At 49.4% G+C, this 20,753-nt stretch overlaps 1 protein-coding gene across 2 annotated transcripts in view; it reads right to left on the reverse strand.

The window, feature by feature from the left end:
- Positions 1-317: 317 nt before the first annotated feature.
- Positions 318-20,753, reverse strand: part of NEURL1B (neuralized E3 ubiquitin protein ligase 1B) — a gene marked incomplete at both ends in the record, with an annotated part of 75,425 nt that continues 54,989 nt past the window's right edge. For both annotated transcript variants that reach the window (XM_079542623.1, XM_079542624.1), the window contains 4 exons: positions 318-562; positions 834-959; positions 1,432-2,133; positions 4,441-5,001. In XM_079542623.1, coding sequence (XP_079398749.1) covers positions 318-562; positions 834-959; positions 1,432-2,133; positions 4,441-5,001 — 1,634 coding nt within the window. The remainder of the gene's footprint in view (positions 563-833; positions 960-1,431; positions 2,134-4,440; positions 5,002-20,753) is intronic.

Raw genomic sequence — 20,753 nt, forward strand, 5'->3', positions numbered from 1 at the left:
CGGCAGCATTCCCTCCCAACCCACATCACATCAGCCTCATCCTCTGCAGGATAAAAAAGCTTGGCACAGGGAATTTCCCATCTGCAGCTGGGTCAGATTCCTACCGCAATTCACTCTGTGGGCACACAGCCCAGCAGCACTGCCCCATGTGATCCTTATCTCAATTTGATCCCTGAATTATGCCCTACCAATCAAATAAGGAAACACAGATAACGAGCCACTTGATTACAACTGACCAGCACGATAACCCATAAGCAGGGACGGAAAGGCATGGTTACTGCTAGCGGTGGTCTCCCTTCCCAAGCCCAAGCCGGGCGCTACGGGCGGTAAATCTTAATAACATCTTTGATGACCCGTCGGCAGATGGGGCAGCAGGCATTGAGCTGCTTCTTCAGCTTAAGACCACAGGTGTTGCAGAGGCACATGTGTCCACAGGTATAGATCACCGTGTCCACCTCGCTGTCAAAGCAGACGGTGCATTCCCCGTTCTTGCTGCTGGATGGCTCCGGAGGGGGGAAGACTGGAGAGACAGGGGGGCTCAGGGGAGAGCTGGGAGCAGTCACTGGAAGAAGGAAGAAGAACAAGGTCATTCAGTCACAAGTGTGCACACTTGATATTATACAACATGTGGGTATGAGTGACGGATCGACAGTTGGACTAGATGATCTCAGTGGTGTTTTCCAACCTCAATGATCCTGTGACCATCCCCAGGTCTATGTTTTAGGCCCTTCTTTCTATAGCCTTCCCCACACATGGCCCAGCATCCTTCACCAGCCAGTATCCACAACCCACTGTGCTGCCCACCCAGCAACCCTGCGCTAAGCCCTCCTTACCGAGCGAAGACTCCGAGGCAGACGATGACCTGTTGACACTGAAGGCCATGTCAGAGTCACTGTCGTACTGTGAGCCACCGGGGGACCCTGAGGGTGAGACGGTCACTGGGCTGGACTGCACAGTGCCTGCAAGTACAGGAGAGGACTCAGCCCCCTTGGGACAGAGGGACACATGGACACACAGAGCTGAGCCCCATGGTGAGCTGATACCAACCCACAGCACCAGAGCTGCCCTCACAAAACCCACTGCTCTTAACAAAGGCAGGAGTCCAACACCTGTTGGCTGGAACCGTGGGCTTATAAAGAATCTTCTTTACACACAACTCTGAAAACTAGCCAGATGCACACACAGCTCTCCTGGCTTCCTTACATGCTGTTCATTTTACCTCTTAGATCTCAGCCCTTCCTGGAAGGTTCACAAAGGCATCTCTGGCAGTGACAGCTGCCATGAGTTGCTCCCTCCTGCTCAGCAGCACAAGGTTGGGTCAGGAGCTGCATATGCTCATCACTGATCACCTTACACAGGCAGGTGACGACAGCCCATAGCTCTCTTTTACCAATCAGGTGCTCCCTGTTATTCTGTCCTTCAATAACTTACCCAGTATTTTGAGCTGGTTGATTACACCATGGATTGTAAAAAACACCCAGAGAGACTGCGAGGTATCCACGCACATCAGCATGCCGCGGCTTGCTCCATTCACCCCATGGTGCACCTCGCCGTTTGGCAAGACCGTGAAATTGAGGATGTCACCTCCGCTGAAGACCGGGAAGGCCCGGAACACCACCCAGTACTCTTTGCGGTCCAGGAGAGAGTCCGGATCTGCTGGGAGCTCGTTTGTCCTTAAAGTACTCGGATCACAAGAAGTGATGCCAAACGAGAGGGCCCCGTAGTATGGCAACCCAAGGTGTCCCACTTCCACAAACAGGCTCTCGCCGATGTGCAAAGGGCGGTCAGAAAACACCAAAGTCCTATTGCTCTCTTGCCAGTTGGTGCAGGCGACCATCCGGTCCTGGGAAAAGGTGATGTCAGGTCCATGGGTGGGGTGAAATCGCAGGTCTGTGTCCAGGAAGGCCGGGACCCCCTGCACACGCAGCCGCCGGTTGGGGCAGCAGGGGATGATGTGGTTGTCTGTCGCAAGTCCCGGCACCCGGCTCAGGTTTAGGTTTGCTATTTTGGCCACCACTTGATTATTCTCCAGTTCATTGTTATTGAAGTTGGCCGAGTCGTGGTTGCTCTGGGGAAGGCAAGAGCTGAGACGGGCGGTGTTGAGACGGGCAGTGGTCTCTGCAAACATGCTATCTGTGAGATAAACCCAGCAACAAGGGGCATCAGAAACAGTTGGCTACTTTTACCACTACTTGTGTTGTTATTTCAGCCTATGGATGACCTGAGTTCTGTTCCTCTGAATAGAAAAACAATGGAAAAATTAGATAGAGGTCAACTGCTGGCAAACAGAGCACTCATGGGGACCTGGCAGCAAGCAGAACAGCTGCATCTTGGCACCAGCTGAGGTGTTGTGAAATACTCATCTAATCTGGGAGCTCCTTGTACTGGTGAGCCAGGAGAAGCTGCAAACTAGCATGGTCGTCCAGCTTTCTTATGTCTAATACCTTTGAGAATACTTTTTAAAGGAAGAAATACCTCAATATCCCAATATCCAAAAGTCTTTTGCAAGCCAAGTCTGCAACACAGTGATGGGTGAAGGAGTGGAGGAATCAGTGTATATTTATTTTGCATGTCTTGTTACCTTATGACAATGACATATGTAGGCACTGGTGTGTCTAAGAGAGGTCATTCTACAAAAGCATTTCAAGCCTCATACCTGAGGGTACAGCACTGCAGAGACTTTGAATCACAACACTAGAATGTGATGGAAAGTACCACAATAATAGCATGGTGGCAAAGTCTTCAGCTACAGCAAATAAGAATGAACTCAGATGCAGCAGCCATGGACACAGAAATACAGGAACAGAGCTGCTTACCTTCAGAAGGCCTCAGGTAGGCAGGGATCTCCAACAAGAGATGCCCTCGCCTCCACTGCCAACCCTTAAATGAGGTCTGGGATTGCTGGCTCCATCCCTTCTGGTCATTCAGCTGCATTGCATGCACCTGAGCTCCACTGGGTTGGCCCTGCCTTCCCACCAGGTGCTCAATCACTGCTTCAGGCCATGACTCAGTATTTCCACTACAAGAGTTTGTATGATAGCTCCTTGCTGCTGATGTCAGAAAGAAGATTTTTTTACAATAATAGTTGTTTTCCCCTTTCACAACAAAGGTCAGGTCAGGATGATGACTCTTAACTCATTTCTTCACCTTGGCCATGCCGGGCCCAGGGGGGATTTCAGGATTTGAGGAGGTTCAGGAGTTGTCTTCCTTCTCCATGCCACCTGAAGTGGCATGAAATGCTTCCCCAGAGCTGCAAGCCACATCTAAGCTTCATGATGCTGAAAGATACATTTTATGCATCTGTATGCTGGCTGCATTTCACAGCTTTCTCAACTTTCAGGATTTGGGGAGGAGGAGTCAGAGAGATGAACATGTCTGCTAGGGCACCACCACATCTGGAGGAAGGAAGATGCATCTGCTGGTGCCCAATGGCTCAGCATCACCCTGATGTCTGGGACAGTTTATGGGGCTTGGCACCCTGATCCAAACCAAAGCAGAGCACAGGTGCCCCTGGCACAGGCTTTTACTGTGCACTCTGCCTCCACAGGCAGGATGGAGTGAAAGCAGAAATAAGCAGCATTTTATTTGTCTAACTATAACCTACTGAGGAAGAAGGGCTGTTCTGGTGAAGCAGCTGCATTGGGCAGAACAGCAAACACCTCCTCACCTCTTTGATGAGCACCAGAGGCTGGAGAGTGTCATGGTTGCAATTGCAAGATAAGCTACTGGAAAGGTTTAATTACACATTTGAGACAGAGCAGGCAAGGGCAAAGTGTTGTTTATGCGTAACTTTCTCGGCTGTAAAATAATTGGTACCATTCTGAAGAATCTGTGTCAGAGCTGTCTGCCCCTAGACTAACCATTTTGCAGCCTGCAGCTGGGACCTGGCTGTAAAACAGCACCATGTTTTTCCAAATCATAGTAGCACATCTAGCTCCGTACAAGCTGAAGAAAGCTACATGTAAAGATTTACATCTAGCCCATCACATGGCTGCTGTGATGTACAATGGAGATTTAGATTAGGGGTCAGAGGGTGGTGAGGCACTGGCACTGCTGCCCAGGGCTGTGGTGCACCATCCCTGGAGGTGCCCAAGGCCAGGTGGGATCGGGTCCTGCACAGACTGATCTGGTGAGAGGCAACCAGCCCAGGGCAGGGGTTGGAAGTGGGTGTTCTTTGAGCTTCTTTCCAACCCACCACATCCTGTGATTCTATGACTCTTAGGACTTTCCATAACTGATTTCTCTGAAACGTCCTGTTTTCTGCATCCCACGCCGAAAGAAAAATCATTAATTTGATGAACAAAACCGATCAGAAATTAGTTGTTCTTAAGTGTCCCACAGAAGTAATCAACCAGATAAACCACGCATTTGTTTTCCAAAAAGATGCTGCAGTGGAAAGAGCAAGCAGAAGAGCAAGCCACGGGCCAAAGACACACTTACCTAGTATTTGCACTTCGTGGGTAATTCCATAGACATCTATGAGCGCCCAGAGAGGACCGGAGACTTTAATACCACAGTGAAACAATATCGGCTCCTCGTCATTAATACTGTAGAAGACTCTCCCGTGACGGTCAACCCAGAAGGCCAAGACATTGTCCCTGACAGCAAACCTTTCTGGCAGGGCTTTGGCCCAGTAGCCGGGCCGGGTCACCAGGTCCGGGCAGGCGTACTTTGGTATGTCGTCAGAGCTCATCTGCGACGGGTCGTGGATGGTGAAGCCGAAGCGCAGGGCCCCGCTCCAGCCATGGTGCACAGCCACCAGCTTCAGCCGCACCTTCTCGTAGACGTGGATGGGCCGGTTGGTGAAGGTGAGCCCGTTACAGAAGCTGTTCCTCCGCGTGGCCCGTCGGGAATGGGCGTCCAGCCGCACGTTTTTGCCCTTGGCGTGGGAGTGGAAGCGCAGCGGCTCCGTGACGGTGAGCACTGAGCGGCGCTCATGGCTGCTGTTGGGCAAGCTGTAGTAGGGACGGCTGGAGACTGAGCGGGTCTGGTGGCCTGTGTCTGCAAAGGGAGAAAACAGCAGTCTGTCAGAAGGACCTGAGCGTGGCCGTGTGTTGGCTCAGCCTTGAAACTCCATTACCAGCCTTTCCCGGTCTGGTGCTTAGCGCTGTGTGCTGGGAACGACAATACTTTTAAAATCACAGAATTGAATCACAGAATTGTAGGGGTTGGAATGGACCTCCAGAGATCATCGAGTCCAACCTCCCTGCCAAAGCAGGTTCCCTACACCAGGTCACACAGGTCGGCATCCAGGCAGGTCTTGAACATCTCCAGAGAAGGAGACTCCACCACCTCCCTGGGCAGCCTGTTCCAGTGCTCCGTCACCTCGCTGTAAAGAAGTTCCTGCGCACATTTGTGCGGAACTTCCTATGCTGCAGTTTCCGGCCGTTTCCCCTTGTCCTGTCTCCATTCACCACTGAAAAGAGTCTGGCCTCGCCATTCTGCCCCCCACACCTTACATACTTATAGACCTGGATCAGGTCCCCTCTCGGGTCTTCTTTTCTCAAGACTGAAGTTCACTCAGCCTTTCCTCATAGGAGAGATGCTCCAGGCCCTTCACCATCTTTGTGGCCCTCCGCTGGACTCTTTCCAAGAGATCCTTGTCTTTTTGTACTGGGGAGCCCAGAACTGGACGCAGTACTCCAGATGAGGCCTCACCAGGGCAGAGTAGAGGGGGAGGATCACCTCCCTCGACCTGCTGGCCACGCTCTTTTTAATGCACCCCAGGATGCCATTGGCCCTCTTGGCCACGAGGGCACACTGCTGGCTCATGGCCAACCTGTCGTCCACCAGGACACCCAGGTCCCTCTCCGCAGAGCTCCCCTCCAGCAGCTCATCCCCCAACCTGTACTGGTGCATGCAATTATTCCTCCCCAGATGCAAGACTGTACACTGGCTTCTGTTAAACCAGTTTGGCCCTCTGGTTTGTGCAGATATAGAGTAAATGTGGCTCTTGGGTGGAAAGGTTCACAGCTTTCCTCTACACCCTGCAAAGCTGGACAAAAAACTTCCTTTTGTTCTCATTGAATGCATCCGACTGCATTCAGAAAGGCCTGATACTTTCAACTGCAGCTCCCCATTTCCTATGTAAAATGCACGTGTTGTTAAATCATCATTCCAGCTGGCTGGTGCCAGATTCGCACAATCTCTGAGAATCTTGCTTGTTAAGATCAGAGATGTTCAACATGAAAGGCATAAGGAAAATTTTTGTGGGATGTGTAGCCACTGGCTTCTCTGCCCCTTAATTTTGTAATGATGAACAGGAGCTTTTGAGCAACACAAACAAACCAAGACATTTAGCAGCTGCAGGACTACCTCTACATCACCAGAGTGTTCTTCCAAAACTTTCAGCCCAGCCCTTGGTTCAGATATCAGATCCAACTGGCACAGGAAGGAACATTTCATCCCACAAGGGCTCGCCTTTACACAGAACCTCCCATTTAAGCTCAAAGCACTTCATAAACCATGATTGTTTGCAGCTTTGCAGCACCACAGATGGCACAGAGATCCTGCCATCCTCCTTTTACAGATGGAAGAATTTATGGGTGAGATCTCGCAGCGTTTGAAGTCAATAGCAATTTCGAGACCAATTTCAAGAAAAGTAGATCTGGGGCCTAAAGTGAAGTTCAGACAAGCGTGAAGCAGAACTGAAAAAAGGAACACTTTCAGTATTGAGGCCTAGCTGTACGTTCCTGGAGGCTGAGACCTTTGTTTTGCACATCCTGAAAGCAGGTCTCTGCTCTGGGACACCCATAATCACCACCACGGTGTCACCACCACTTTGGTCTCCTCTCTCTCACTCCCCATCTTCTCTTCTTTGCAGATTTTTAAAGCAAAAACGAACGGCATCCTGGGTGCTCAAAGTCACGCTATTAAATATAGCACCACATCACACACACACAGCCCTTTTGAGACTTTTTGCCACGTTTGAAGCTTCAGAAAACTCCTGCCTGGCCCTTCCTTCAAGCTGCTTCCTCCCTGTGTGCAGCCCCTGGCTTTGCTCTGGGACAAGGGAAGGATTTTCTGACGCCTTCCTCTCATGGGAAGGAACATCCAAAGACACCGGGAGCTCAGCTGGGAAAGCTGACAGGGGAGCTGGGCTAGGGCACCTTGTTAGCAAGCAACACCAGCTATAGAGGTGAGAGGCTCCTGTTGCCACTGAGCTCAGTGGGGCACTCCTAAATTATGACAGGCAAATGCAGTGGCTAAATAAAAGCTCTTTTGTGTTCTCCTCATTCAAATTGCATGTAACCATGGCTGCTTAACACAAGGTAATGGTTAATCCCATCTGCACGCTCATGTAAATAGATGCATCCCTACCCTAATGCCAGTAGGTGATTTGCCACTGCAATGCCAAGGACAAGGAGTCCTGGGTCAGATGGGCAGGGGAGCCCCGGGCTGTGGCCATCCTCACACAGAACCTTCTCCACAGCACAGGGCAGAGCAGGAGCCCCCAGGAGAAATCCCCCTCGTCTGCTCTCACCCTGCCAGCAAGGAACTTTGGGACAGGGTTTGGGGATTTTTTTGTTGTTTGTTTGTTGTCAAAACAGGAAAGCATATTGTGACTGAACAATAGGAAAATCTCCAGAAGGAAATGAAGGGATCATTTATTTATAACGACGTTCCCCCCGCACGAACACCTGTCTGCTGCCACCAGCAATACAGCCTGACACAACGCGGGGCAGCCAGGCATGGCCTGCCCACTGCAGTGTGCTGCCATGTGTTTTGCTCATCGCGTCCCGCGGGGGCCAGCCAGCCCAACAGGATGTTTGTGCACTGGGATTGCCCTCATTTCCTAGTTCGCATCGTGTTTCAGTACTGCTGCTATTTCTCCAACCTCCCCTCTCTGACCCCAACACGGGGTAATGGGGACCAACACAACCATATCTAGTTATCACACATTTGAAGGCCCTGCACCTTCTTTCCAGAAGCCCAGTGCACTTATTTCTTAGGTTGTGCTGACCTTTGGAGAGGGTTTTTAATAAACATGCACTTTGCATTTCAGAAAGATACGGCGGTCAGTACAGTACCCCATCGCTGGAAGTGCCCAAGGCCAGGTAGGATGGGGCCCTGGGCAGCCTGATCTGCTGGGGGACAGCCAGCCCATGGCTGAGGTTGGAATTGGATGGGCTTTAAGGTTCCTTCTCACCCATTCCATGACTGCATGATTCTATGAAAGGCTGATGTATTCAGGTATGGGACAGAGGGCAGCCCCAGCCCGGCCCCATGGGCATGGGGCAGCCAATGGAGAAAGCAAGCTAGCCCCAAAGCAAGGAGAGGAAGACAATGGTCTGCATTTCCAGTGTGCTCCAGGTACGTCCCAGGTTTGCCTTAACAGTACAACCACTGCATCATGATGTGTTTGCTGGGACCCTTCTGAGTAAATCCATGACAAATGAAGCTTGGGATCACAGGGGAAGCAAGTGATGGGTCAGCAGGTACCCAACTGGAATACATGCTGGAGAAAGCAAGGATGTGAAGGAGACAGAAAGCACTGAGACTGCTACTACGCAGCTCACCAACATGCATGATCACCCCGTGTTGTTCATGCAAGGAGAGAGAAAAGGCTGAAGGGTAGCAAGAAGCACAAAATCCATCCAGTAACGCTCACTGCACAAGCAAAAGGGAATGCAGCCAGTGCACCCGTGCCTTATCTTTATGGTCGCTGCTTTATCAGCAACATCAGGACTTTTCCTACTACAGTAGATAGGTCGCTGCTACAACAACCCCGTTGAACATTAAACAAGGCTTCTGGAGAGCAGGGCAGGTGGCTTTTTCTTTGAAACAGGGATAATGCTAAAGGTGGGGAAAAGGCAGGCAAGCTTAATGCCCCTACTGCACACCTATAGAGCCACTCTCGTGGACCTAACAGCATCCATGCACAACCCTGGTCCTGCTGCATGCTGCTGCAGAGCCCCAGCAGCACACTGCCATGGCAGGATCTTATCTGCTCAGTACAAGAGATAAAATCTGGTCACCTAAAAATGTAGTGCATGGACATTTTCTTTTTTCTTTTTTGAATACAGAAAACATGTCGAAGCTCTCTGGGAAGTGCTGGGTTTCCCATGTTCCACACTCAGCCATGTGCATGTGTAGCTGGGCTCCCAAAGGCACTGTACGGCTGCTGCACAAAACCAGCCCTGCTTCCAAAACCCTGACTGATTCCAGCGTGCACCAATTGGAAAATGCAACCATACAATTAGTAAATATCCCCACTGGAATTCCTGTGGTTTGCATGAACAGCCCAAAGCCCTGTGCTGACAGAGGTCTCAGCCTCCCACCAGTTACTCTGATCCTCTTCTACAGGCAGCAAACACGGGCAGGGAATGTGCCAAAGCCCTGCAGAGCCACCAGCGTGTACTTCAAAGTTATTTCTATCTAAGGTGGCGAGGCCCTGGCGCTGCTGCCCAGAGCTGTGGGTTCCCCATCTCTGGAGGTGTCCAAGGCCAGGCTGGATGGGACCCTGGGCAACCTGATCTGGTGGGGGGTGGAACTGGGTGACTTCTAAGGTCCCTTCCAACCCAACAACATTGTGATTCTATGACTCTCATCACTAAATACAGTGTAGGTGTGACTTTGATGTGTGGCATTTTCAGAACAGTGTCTGCTGCCCCAAAATCTCCTAAGGTGTCTGCGGATATCAGCAAGTCCCCCTGCACCCACTGCATTCTCTCCAGCTGTGCCTCTCACTCTCGCTGCGCACATGCATGAGTTCTGCTGCAAAGTTGGCACCATCTTTATTACAGGTTTTTAGTCCTCCTGCATATAAATAGCACTAAGAATATACAGAAGACAACGATTAAGCAGAGAAAAAAATCTCCTCTCCCCCGTATTATTAGTGAATCTGGGTCAATGAGTCTGCAACTCTAGTAACAAATTCTTAGCCTCGGTTAAGGAGAGACAAAGCAAGAGCGAGCGGGACAGAGCTGGAGAAAAGGCAGAGTTCGTGCCATAATCCCTGCTTAAGCACTTTGGTGCACACGCTGAAAGCAGCAACGTTAGCAATTCAAGTATGGATCACTATGACTTATTATTGCCACTGCTTCCCACAAGAACACAATGAAGTGCACCGTGAGGCATGGAGCAATGGAAGACCCAGCACTTGGGGCTGGGCAGCAGTGAGCTCAGCTGGGGATGAGGGATAGCAGAGGGCTGGGAAACCCTCTTATTCTGCTTGGTTTTACTGAATGCATACAGAAATGGTGTATTAACATCTAATCTCCATAGGTCTGCAACACTAACCTATTTTTGTTCCAAGAGGTTATTGCTTTGGGCAAAGCTGGAATCCATTCCCATCTTTCCATGAAAGATGTTTTGTTAAATCAAGTGCACTGTGCTCACTGCCAGTTAGACCCAGCTTAGGTCAATGCCCAAGGATCTCACTTTCAGTAGCAGTTCTGCTGTTACATCACACACTGTTCTCCTTGTGCATTCCCCTTCTCCACAGTCTGACTCCAGCACAGTCCCACCGTGCTCTTTTCTCCCATTACTCCTACAGTCATTAGACATTGTCTTGACTGTGCAGCACAGCTCAAGTATGGATTTTCAGAGACACATTCACAATTTTCATGGCACATTGTGCTACTGGGGTCTGTCTCACACGTACAGACCATAAGCACAGCCTAAAGACAACCCAATGACCTCAAATCCAAGGACTCCCAACCCAAGGACTCCCAATGCCGGCCATGTCCTCAGACGAGAGGAGTGTGTCTGTGGGACACCCATTGTGTCACTGCTTCATCATCCTGCATGGGATCCTACTATGATATTTCTCACAGACTAGAACACAAACCTGGTTTTGTCTCCTTGCCCCCGGTTTCTCTCCACTCATTAATTCCCAATTTCCAAGCCAACTTTTTTCTCCTCCCTCCAGCACAAACTGCTCAGAATTCTTTCTCAGAGCCATGCTTCATGTTTGAAACCCATTGCTTTGAAGTCGTGTTTTGTTTCCCCAAACATGACAGTGATTTGTTAAAGAGTTACGGGCACACACGTGACTGGCGGAATCGCCGACACTGAAACGCTCCACGTCCCCTCGCCGCCGGCAGAGCACATAATGACCATTAATGTGAACAGCCTCCCTCTTTCCATCAAACCTCCTTTCTTCTGACCAGCTGCACCAAGTCATCTGCACGGGGGGTTTATAAATAGTGGCCATGCCATTCCAATGCTAATGGCTTTTAATGAAATCGGAGAATGAAATGCATTCCCTTCTAATACTCTCAGAGCAGCAGTTTTATTCCATCTCAGAGCTGCAATACGGGGCTCATGGAAAGAGTGCTGCAGCCCGGCACATCCTTCCCATCCTTCCCATCGACCCATCCAGCACAGGCAGGAACAAATAGAGGGAAAGAATTTTATTGTCTTGGACGCAGGAAACCCACCCATCCCCTACAGACACACCAGGAGGGCAGCTTGTGCAACAGGAAGCAAACAACACGTGAAAAGCTGCGGAGGTGCCTTAGCCTAGCTCTGATTCCACTGTTCCCTACAAACACTCACAATGTCGGTGTTTATATTGCCTTCAGCACCACATTCGGGCTGTGTACAATGCACACTTATCCCCTTCCTACCCCAAAACAGCCCGGTTGGAGGCCAGCCAGCACCCAACCTGCTGCTGGATCCCAGTTCCACGGAGCAATGCTGCCAGCAGGGCTGTGAGCCCAGCCGGACTCCCAGTCTCTGACAAAAACACATGAAAACTTCCCCGTAAGCACTGAGATTGTTCAGAAACAGGGCTGCACAAAGGAAGAAAAGCACAGGTGACGAGTGAGAGCAGCACTTAAGTGATGTTACGGGAGCAGAAAGGAGAGCCAGGCCATTCATTTCAGCTTTCCTTTTTTTTTTTCAAGAAAGCCCCACGATAAAAGGAAAAAACCTGCTATTTTTCTTTGCCTCAGATTTGTTATCGAAGCCACTGGCATCTTTATCTCCTCTGTACGCAGTGATTCTAGGAGTTTTTTTTCCCTCCCTAATTACAACTTTTCTAGACGGAGGACAGGAGAGAATTCAGTTAAAAACGACGGAGCAATTTCAGTCCAAACAGGGATGGATAACCATCAGACATCACAGTGGCACCCATACGGGGCTTTCATCTGTCCTAAGGGAGCCACAAAACCACAGGCAAAGGGGAAAAAAGGCCTCTAGGAAGCTGTGCTCCCAGCAGCCCTGCGCCCAACATGGAGCAGCGTTTTTAAACTGTCCATAGCTCTCTTTATATTTACACACAGTTTAAACAGTGATCTGGCAGAGAGAGGGGAAAATGCTTTGGGAGGAACGCATGGCTGAGGAAGCTAAATAAAGAAGTGGCCAGGTCTTCAATCATCCTATATTTTATATATACAAAGGCTGTGATTTCACTAAGCTTTTCAAAAACAATATGTAAAGAATCCAAAACAGGGCAAAGAGATGGGAATAACTGGTTACAATTAAATCCAGGGGGCAAAGCACCGCTCTTCCACTGGGCCAGGAGAGTCTCTTGCAGGATCCACAATGCAAAGGGGGAATGTGTTGGGAATGGGTCCTTGTGGTTGGTGTCCGAGGCCACCACATCCCTCCAGGAATTGTACAGTCGACTGTACATCAACTGGTATTGGCTGAACCCTGACATTGGCCATAGCCAAGCACGCCCAGCCCGTGTGCAGCAGCTTTCCTAGTGCTCACAGCTCGCACAGTCTCTCCTGCCCCAGTGTTTCTCCTGATTTGGGCGTTTCTTACCAACAAATGTACATTCTGTGCTTCCAGCTATGTCAGACAAGCAGATTTTTCCGGAGTGGATCTCAGAATGTTATCTTCATAGAATCACAAGGTTGGAAAGACCTCAAAGATCATCAGGCCCAACCACCGACCCACCCCACCATGCCCACTGATCACATCCCTCAGTGCCACATCTTCACAGTTCTTGGATACCTCCAGGGATGGTGACTGCACCACCTCCCTGGGCGGCTGTCCACTTAGCTGTCCACGCATCACCACTTTCTGAGAAGAAATTTCTCCTAAAATCCAACCTTTCTTCCTTTCTTTATTGTTTCTCCTCCCTCCCTGTCCCATCACTTGCTGGATGTTTTAGTAGCTGCTCTAAATAAATTTAATTCTGCAGCATGGAAATGAATATGGGAGGGCCCCACTTGTCCCTACTGTTCCTGGTTCTCCTTCTTTCACCGCCTTTATTCTCAAGCCCTTTGATGCCACTGCAGTTCTCCTTGTTTTTTATGATCTCATCACAGATGGAAAGCAGGATAATTTGTTAATTATTTTCTTTACCATTCAACTTGGGGATTCTTTTATTTATTTTTTATAACGAGTCTTTTCCCTGCCTCTTTTTGAAATAGCTCTTTTTATGGCAGCATTCCCAACTGCTTAAATCCTAAAGACAGATTGGGTTTAACCATAACCCAGAGAGGGGCTCTCAGGCCAAGCAACTGAAACTGCTCAGCACAAAAAGCTCCAGCTATGCAACTGCAGATGGACATCTTGTCAGGGATAAGGGGACTTACTGCTGGAGATCCTTTCAGATATCTCAAGCAATGTAATGCAGAATAAAAGGAGCATCTGCCTTTGCACGCTATGCCATGATTCTACAGTGTTTCATTTAATCGGACAGCTCTTCTGAATGTCTGACCTCGTCATCACAAATGTGCAGATGGGATTTCACCTAACTCACATGCAACTACAGTCACCTTTTACTGGCTGGCTGCTTCAGTTCACGTTCAGCTGAAGCTACAGATTTTTCTAAATACACACCTTCAGAAATAAAGCCAGAAGTCTTTAAAACAAGCAATCAAACAGAAATGAAAGAGAGAAGAAAAATAAACAAGAGAGCATTCCGTGCTGGTGGAAAAGATAGAAGGAGGAAAAGACCAATCCCTTTTTCCTCGGCTGAAGCTCTGTGAGATGTGTAGCTCTGTGCTGCAAAGCAGTGTGAGATGGAAGGTTGTGCAACGCTTGGCTGCCGTGTGGCTGAGATCCCTTTCCATGATATTTACAGGAATTAATCAGAGGAAACAAGAGCCACTTCAAGACATTAAACTGTCCAAACAAAAGAAAATACAGTCATACCAGTACTGGACACACAGTGACCTCAGCCCCTTTCTTCAGCTCAAACGCCTTCAATTATTTCAACACAAGAAGGATTTGAGAAAGAGGTTAATTTTTAAGCCTCCATGTCAAATGCCAGCAGGATTGGATCCCAGCACACCTCAAAAGATGTCTTTCCCCCTTTTCTCTCCCTTTATGGCACCACGTCCAGAAGATGACAAAGACAGAACCCTGGCGCTGTGAGACATTTCCTCCCCTGAAGAGAAAACTTTTTTTTTTTTTTTTTTTTGGCCAAAAAAAAAAGGAGAGGCACTTTGTCATTCCCTCCTTCCAAGGGAGGAATTGCTCCCGAGAGATGGGAGCTAATGTGTGAATTACACACACTTTGGGAGCAGAGCTCAGACCACTGGCTCAGCAGAACACACTCAGTGGCTTCGAAGCAGTTTGCTGCGGAGGTGCAAGCTGCTGCTTTCTTACAGCTGGTTCACATTTCTTTGTGTTCGTCATAGATCACTTACGCCAATAAAATCCCACTGTATGGTCAACCAGCACCCTCCTTGCTAACTGTGGGACTGGGAATTCTAGAAATCACAAATGAAACAATATAAACAGCTATCTGAAACCTCCAGTTTCCACCCAGATGGCTCTTGTTTCAATTAACAGAATCAATCTTCAATTCAGAGTCCGTCACTGGCCCTGTTTGGGTTTACTTGGAAAAACACTCCTATAAATCACCAGAGAAAAACTGTGGAGGGAAAAAATTGGTTTCTCTCTGGGTGTTGTTTTTTGGTAGAGCACAGCGCTACTATCAAAGACTGCACACTGCTGTGCTGACAGCTGGGTGCCTCTGCTGGTCTGCAGTACGAGCTGTGGCACAGACACATGCTGTTCCTCCACTACTTCAACCCTCATGCACCAAGTATCCCCAAAACTGCACATGACTCTCTCAGGGGTTTCTGATATGGAAACATACAGAAAAAAGGATGCCAAATGCATGGAAAGCCTGAATCCACCAAAGCAGGCCCAAACGAGGGCTGTCCCCCAGACCCAGACCTGCAGGTCCAGTGCCATCGCTCACAACGCCCTGAAACCATCCCAATGGCAATGCCATGGCACAGCCTCATCAGGAGCAGCACAGTCTGGAGGTGACAGTGGTGGCACGGGTCCATAGGGGATGTCCAGCACGGTGCTGTCACAGCGTGGTGAGCACACAGCTCAGTACCTGGCTGTGCTTCCCCCTGGCACCCGCGAGGCATTGCCACCTTCATCCCAAGAGCCAACTGCCTCGTGGTGACACCTCATGCCCCACAGCACACAGTGCTGAATGCATTCCCTCAGCAGCCCTCCTGCGACAGCAGGACAGGGTGTTTCTCCCTCTTGTCACTCCAACAAGACGCTCCCCATCAGGAAAAGCTCCGGCGCGCTGCACCCACCCACCCAAAGGCACTCGAGTTCACCTGAAAGGAGGAAATTCAAATAAGAAGCGGCTTTGTCCTCTCTGCAAGGAGCACACCTCTGCCCCCTGGGATGTCTGCTGAGGGCTTGAGGAGGTGGAAGGGCAGGGAACGTCTCCAGGGAGCTAGGAAGCAAATTTTCATTTGTTTTGCTTCTAAAGCTCGCTTTTCATATTTCTAGGAGCAAGAGATATTTCAAAAGCAACGTGATACCCTGAACGTCAATTCTGAAACGGGGCTAATTTCTAGTGAAAATAAATTTTAGAGGAGAAAAATGCGAGCACTTCTACAAAGTGACACATCCCAGCTGTTCCATGCAGGGCCTGCACTGGGGGGCAGAAAGCTCTTCCCAGTGCTCCCAGTGTCCTCGTGGGGCCACTGCTCAGTGCTCCCACTGCCGAAATGGAGTGAGGAAGGGATTGCTGAGTGCCTGGGGGTTCCCAGGCCTGGAACCCCCATAACACGGGTAGGAAATAGCCCATAGTGCTGGTGGGAAGGGGTGCAAGCTGGCACAGCTCTTGTCTGAGTGGGAAAGGGACTGCTTTAACCAATGAATTATTAAGGAGATGAAACAAATGAAGTTCTGTTCACAGCTGCCCGAGCTTCCATTGTAGTTCTGCTCTGAGGGATCAAACCCTCCAGACAGCATCTGTCAATCTGATGGTTCTGCTGTTAAATGGGGGAGAAAAACAAGGTTCTCTCCCACCTGCACAAAACTGCCTGTGCTTGGTAACTTGTTGCCTTGATAAATTCAATTTGCTTGAGTTTCCCTTTCTAGATTTGGCTGGTCAAACTAAAACATGAAGATTATTCATGGAAACGCAACCACAGTTGGTTACTAGGATACAAAAAAATCACTCAGTACGTTTCTCCAATGAATAATCCCAGCAGAACACGCACAAATTCAATAAATTATGAATTTCTCTTTCTCTTTTGCATAAGCAGTGCGGTTGCAGAGGGATTTCTTGGAACCCTTTAAAATAAATTAATATCTTAATTACTATGCAATAGCAAAACAAACAATAGCACCAGCTGAGCCCTGCAGGTGAGCTGCACCCTTTGTCCAGACATGCACGTTGTTTTGGAACAAAGCAGGGTGCAGAGGGACAGCGGAGCCATCACTCCAGTATCTGCAGTACATGCTCATGTATCGGAGCAGACAACGTGAGCAGGAGGCTGCATCGATTTGGAAGAAGGCATTCTTTCAGCAAAAATTCTCTTCCCGCACAACTCCATGTATACAAAAGGTCTCACATAAAACCACCTGCTGCCCAGTTGCTGAGCCTACAAGTGGAGGAGAGAAGATCTTCTGCCTGGGGTGGCAGCTGGCAAGGTGCTCCATTGGAGGCCTGAAGCACCATTGCTGCAGCGGGGAAGAACTGCTCAGAGTGCAGCCAGAGCAAGGCCGCTGTCTGGCGCTCAGACATCTCTGCAAATAACACCCAACTTTAGGGATTGATTGCGGATACTGAACAGCATTTGGTCTTTTTTGGTGTGTGGCATTATTTTGCTTTACATTTCCCTCGCCCTCGTAATGCCCCCTAATAACAGCAATCAATCCCCAGGCACGACATGGTACAGACCACTGTTCAAGGCTGCGGTATTTAAAGACACACCAAAGGCTCTGCTGGCTAAGATCAGTTTTTATAAACTTTAACTGAGATGGATTTCCTTGAAACTGTGACTTGTGAAGCATCTGTCCCTCTCCCCCTCTCCCTTTGATCACATTGGCAGCACTGCTGCTATGCTGCTGGCAAACCGCACGGCAATTGCTATTTCAGACTCACAAATCAGATGCCAGCGTGAAGATCTGCCTTGTGTTCTTCAGAGGACATCTCCCCTCCAGAAGACACCAACCGAAATGCCTGGCATTCTGAAATGGCTGCAAGCCTTCTCCCACCACATTCTGTTTCCCAGCTGACGGGGTCTTGTTGTGCAGGTCCCGTTCCCATATCCCAGTGTCCCCAGCCCTGCTGGCACACGCTGATATTTGTCACCACTGGCCCCAAAGAGCCCTGCTGCTTGTGGCCAGGTGGTGCCAGGCCATTCACACTCTCCTGCCACTGTGCAGTTGGTCCCTGCAAACCATGGCATGGAAGTCATCACTGTTTTACAAGCCACCCAAAGGACATAGCACTATTTACAGGCTAATGCTATAAGTGAAGCAACAGGCAGTTAGTAAATGATTTATGAAATATGAGATATGAAAGTCTCATACTTGGAAGCCCTTTTCAGGATGAAGTCATCAGCAGTTTTTGATGGCATCCCAATGAGAGCCACAGAACAGCCCTGGCAGCATCCCTCAGGGACATGGTTAGTGGGCATGGTGGTGGTGGTCAACAGTTGGACTTAATTTTAGAGATCTTTTTCAACCTTAACAGTTCTATGATTCCAAGGCTCACCTGGCTCTCTCTCACCCCAAAGGGCCCAGCTGATGAGTGGGTTGGTCGTTTGGATCTCAGGGATGCATATCACTCCAGTCCCATATTCCACCACGGTTTTGCTTTGCAGAACGTGTGCTCTGAGGTCTGCTCCTCTCCTCTCCCCAAAACTGCAATGTTCTTCAGCCTTAGTTGATGTTGGCAGCAATTTGGTTACCATCAGTACTCCAGTCTGGGCATCTTATCCCAGTCCCAAAGGCCACCTGCAGCTGTAGGGCAGCAGGAATGAGGCAAGCTGGAGCAATGGGTCCACAGCCTCAGCTCTGCTTAAGGGTTTTCTCTCATCAAAAAAGAGCTCTGCCCAACCATGTCAAGTTCAAGACCCCAAGAAATTGCAATTTCCCTTCATTAGGAATTATGCTTTCAACCTCAGCATCGCACCGAGGAGATAACTTCTGAACTTCACTCCATAAATCACAAAGCACGTTAAGCTGAGAAGCCAGAGCCCCGTGAGACCACAACAGAAAGCGGGCTGAGAAAAGCTGCTGCCACAGCGCAGTTATCACTGAGGAAAGAGAGATAAACCTGAACGAAATTATTTCATTTCTGCTGCCAAATGGGATATTCTATCTTTTATCTTCGGCTTGTCAAGTGGGGTTTGGAAGATGTAACATTCGAGTTATGGAGGAGGGCAAAAATCAAACAGCTATTTTCCCTGACATTTGGAAACCTGACGGAAAACTTTCGCTCAGGAAATTCTCCCCTGTCTGCCTGCCTGCCTTCCCGTGTTGTTGTTACACAGGCTATGAAAAGCTGAGATTTGCTTTTATGTGATCTATTTATTTCTCCCACGTAGCTGTAAGGCATTATGCCATCAGGAATGCAATCACAAGAAAACAGGAGTCACGGACATGTGGATGGTTAAAATGGGACAATTCCTAAAATACAAAAGTCTCATTATTATGTAAATATCCACAGTGGAACAAGAAAATGAAAGTGTTTTATGCGTGTATCTAGAAAACAGCTCCACAAACACAACTGCATCCATTTTCTTCTCTTCACAGAACAAGTAGCTCTTACAAAAAATCCTAAATGCGATTTCCCTGCTGTACCAAAAAGCTTTGAAACGCAGTTAAATGGTTTTATTCTTTAAAGAGTCTTCCTGGGTAATTCTCAGCAGCAAGCAAGAAGTCATTGCTGATGTTCTGATTTGGTTTCTTCACGCCAGTGCTGTTGGTGCAGGAGGGAGAAAAACATGGGGCAGGGAAGGGATGGGGTCTGCTCCTCCTGGTGGGAGAGCTCTGAGCTGCCCTGCTGCTGGAGGGCTGAAAGGACAGGAGAGAAAACACTCCTGGGAGCAAAGCAAGCCCAAGCTTACACAAAGCAGAGGAAGAAATCTCCCTGGACACAGAGGGAAAAACAAATTAACAAGCAAGAAATCACCTTCCCCTCCCTCGCTCTGCCCTAAAGCCCTGCTTCGTCTGTTCAGACACCAGGAATTCAGTGCTCAGAGACAACAGGCAAACCAGCTCTGGAGAGAGGAGCTGGCACAGGTATGCCAAGATGCAGCTTTCAGACAGACGTCTCAGTGCCAGTGATTCATGGTTTTTAATGTATAAGAGAAAAAAATGCAGCCATCAACAAGATACAGAACAAGGCAGAGGAAACTGCACCTCCTGCCCAGCCGGCACACACCTTACCAAGGGACCTGTGGGGAGCTGACACCCCGTCAGCACCACTGCCTATGCAACCAGGTGGGACAGAGTGGTTCTCAGCGCGGCGGCAGCAGCTAGGGGCATCAGAATCACCAAAACAGGCACACTGACCACAGCTCTCCAGGACGTGGCAAGTGAATGATGTACATACACCTCTGGGTACAGCCTGGAGAACCAGCAGCCATGTTGTGCTTTGGTGCCAGGAAGCCTCAGACAAGCCAGCAGCTTGTTAGCAACCAGGATCAGCAGTGGGCACAGGGAGCCAAAACGCTGCGGGCACGAGAGAGAACAAAAGGGATAGGCAGATGGGAAGCCAAAGAGATGGAGGAGATTGCGCACACCTGCCCCAGGTGGAAGCTGGGATGAGAGCTGACACGTGTTCCAGGGATCACATCTGGCCTCATTGCACCTCATTACCCCACACACGTCCCTGCTCACAGCTCCAGCCAGCTCTGCCCCTGCCCAGCACATCCCACCTTGTGCACACCTGCCCTGCATGAGCCCCCGGCACGGACAGGCTCCATAGGCAGCAGGAGGCCAATGTTTCCTTCCAAGGCTAACGGTGCAGCAGGACAGAGAATGCCTGAAATTGCAACTCAGGAACTCAATCAGCTCGAATGCTAAATGCAGAGGGGCTAATGAGGAGCAAGGTGCTTATTTTCGTCCCTAATTGAAAAGCCATTGTATGCGATATGTGAGAAGGATCCTTACTAGAATGGGAAAAAAAGCATGGCGTGAGCTTCCAAGTGACTCATCCTCTGCACGCCAAGTAAACATTAATTCCTGCACATTCAAACTTGACTGCCTAAAATTAAACACCTTAAACACACTTAAGCACGTCCATGGGCCGTATAGCTTTCGTGGATGGGAAGCAGCAATTTCCTTTCCCTGCAGTGAGAGCTCTCCAGCAGCTTTGCCTGCAACCACAGCCCGAGGTGTACCACAGTAAGGCTCTGATGGCGTCACGCAGGTCCTTACCTGTAGCAATTACCAGAGAAATGAAAACGTGCCGTTTACCAGATCCTCTACCTCCTCATACAGCAATTCCCCTTCCGAGTAACAAAACAGGAGGGAAGGCACCTGCAAAGCACAGCCCAGCACAGAGAGCAGCGAAGCGTGCTCTGCTCCGATGACACACTTGGCAACGTGCTGCCAGCCTCTGGCAG

Source organism: Tetrao urogallus (assembly GCF_951394365.1).
Source record: "Tetrao urogallus genome assembly, chromosome: 14".
NCBI classification, from domain to species: domain Eukaryota; kingdom Metazoa; phylum Chordata; class Aves; order Galliformes; family Phasianidae; genus Tetrao; species Tetrao urogallus.